Source organism: Sinocyclocheilus grahami, unplaced genomic scaffold, assembly GCF_001515645.1.
Source record: "Sinocyclocheilus grahami isolate Dianchi unplaced genomic scaffold, SAMN03320097.WGS_v1.1 scaffold1550.1, whole genome shotgun sequence".
Taxonomy (NCBI): domain Eukaryota; kingdom Metazoa; phylum Chordata; class Actinopteri; order Cypriniformes; family Cyprinidae; genus Sinocyclocheilus; species Sinocyclocheilus grahami.
In genome coordinates, this window is record NW_015506729.1 from 253 (window position 1) to 1,366 (window position 1,114).

General features: G+C 59.6%; 1 protein-coding gene across 1 annotated transcript in view; it reads right to left on the reverse strand.

Moving 5' to 3' along the window:
• Nucleotides 1–253: 253 nt before the first annotated feature.
• LOC107571103 (guanylate cyclase 2G-like) overlaps nt 254–1,114 on the reverse strand; it is a 13,263-nt gene continuing 12,402 nt past the window's right edge. Inside the window, exon 14 of the mRNA XM_016257377.1 lies at nt 254–1,050. Coding sequence (XP_016112863.1) covers nt 254–1,050 — 797 coding nt within the window. The remainder of the gene's footprint in view (nt 1,051–1,114) is intronic.

Genomic DNA, 1,114 nt, shown 5'->3' on the forward strand with positions numbered 1-1,114 from the left:
TGAGAGAATGAGAGCTTCGTTGTCCGGAAAAAAAGTTTGAATTTATTTAGGGCTGGGACCCTGACGCTTCGGGAAGGGGAAGCGTTTTGCCATCCGGGGGCGCTGCTGCAGCCCATGCTAGGATTTTCACTGAGGCTGCGACGGCTTTGCAGGCTGAGTGGCAGGGCTTTTTCTGGTGACCCGCAGCCGCGGGGGCAGAACGTTTGGGGAGGAAGTGACGCAGCGCCTGCGACTTCTTCTGTGGCTCCAAAAATCACTCCGCAAACCTGTCCACAGCAGGGTCGAAGAGGCCCTTCCGTGAGACCGGTGAGTCCAGAAAAGCCATCTTCTCCGCGTCCCTGATCTCAATGAGGTTCAGCCAGAGGTGGCACTCCAGCACCACCAAGCTGGCCATGGTCTTGCCGATTGCCTGCGCCGTTGCTTTTTTCTCGCGCAGAGCCAGATCTGTTGCTGTGCGCAGCTCCTTGAAAGCCTCCTGGTGTTGTTGGCCAGACTCGTCCATACTACAGAGAAGTTCAGCTTGAAACACCTGGAGTACCGCCATTGTATGCAGCGCCAATCCGGCCTGACCGGCCGCTGCATAAGCCCTGTTGGCCAGCACCGAGGTGGTCCTGCAGGGCTTAGAGGGGCACGCTGCATGGGCCTTCAAACCCAGGGCAAATGGCAGGCACAGATGAGCAGCAACCGCCTCCTCCAGAGGGGGGAGCATGCTGTACCCCTTGACGTCAGCGCCGTCAGTGGTGGTGAGAGCTGCTGCTGCTGTAGAGGGATTAGCCCGGGCCGAGTAGGTGGCGTGCCACGACATGGTGAGTTCCTCATGAACTGCAGGCAAGAACGGGGCGGGGCGTTGGCGAGAGGACTGCTGACGGATTCCTGGCTGGTACCACTCATCCAATAGGCCGTGGGCGGGCTCTTCCGGAGCCGACCACTCGAGGCCCAGATCCTCTACCGCTTTCGACAGGACACAGATGAGCTCGGCGTCCGGTCTTGGCCTCACAGGTTGAGAAGGGGGAAGGGCTTCGGGCTCCTCGCCAGAACTTCCCCACTCTTCTGTCAGGACATGGAGTCATCTGTGGTGATGTCCTCAATGATGACGTCCTCCTCAGATGCGCCG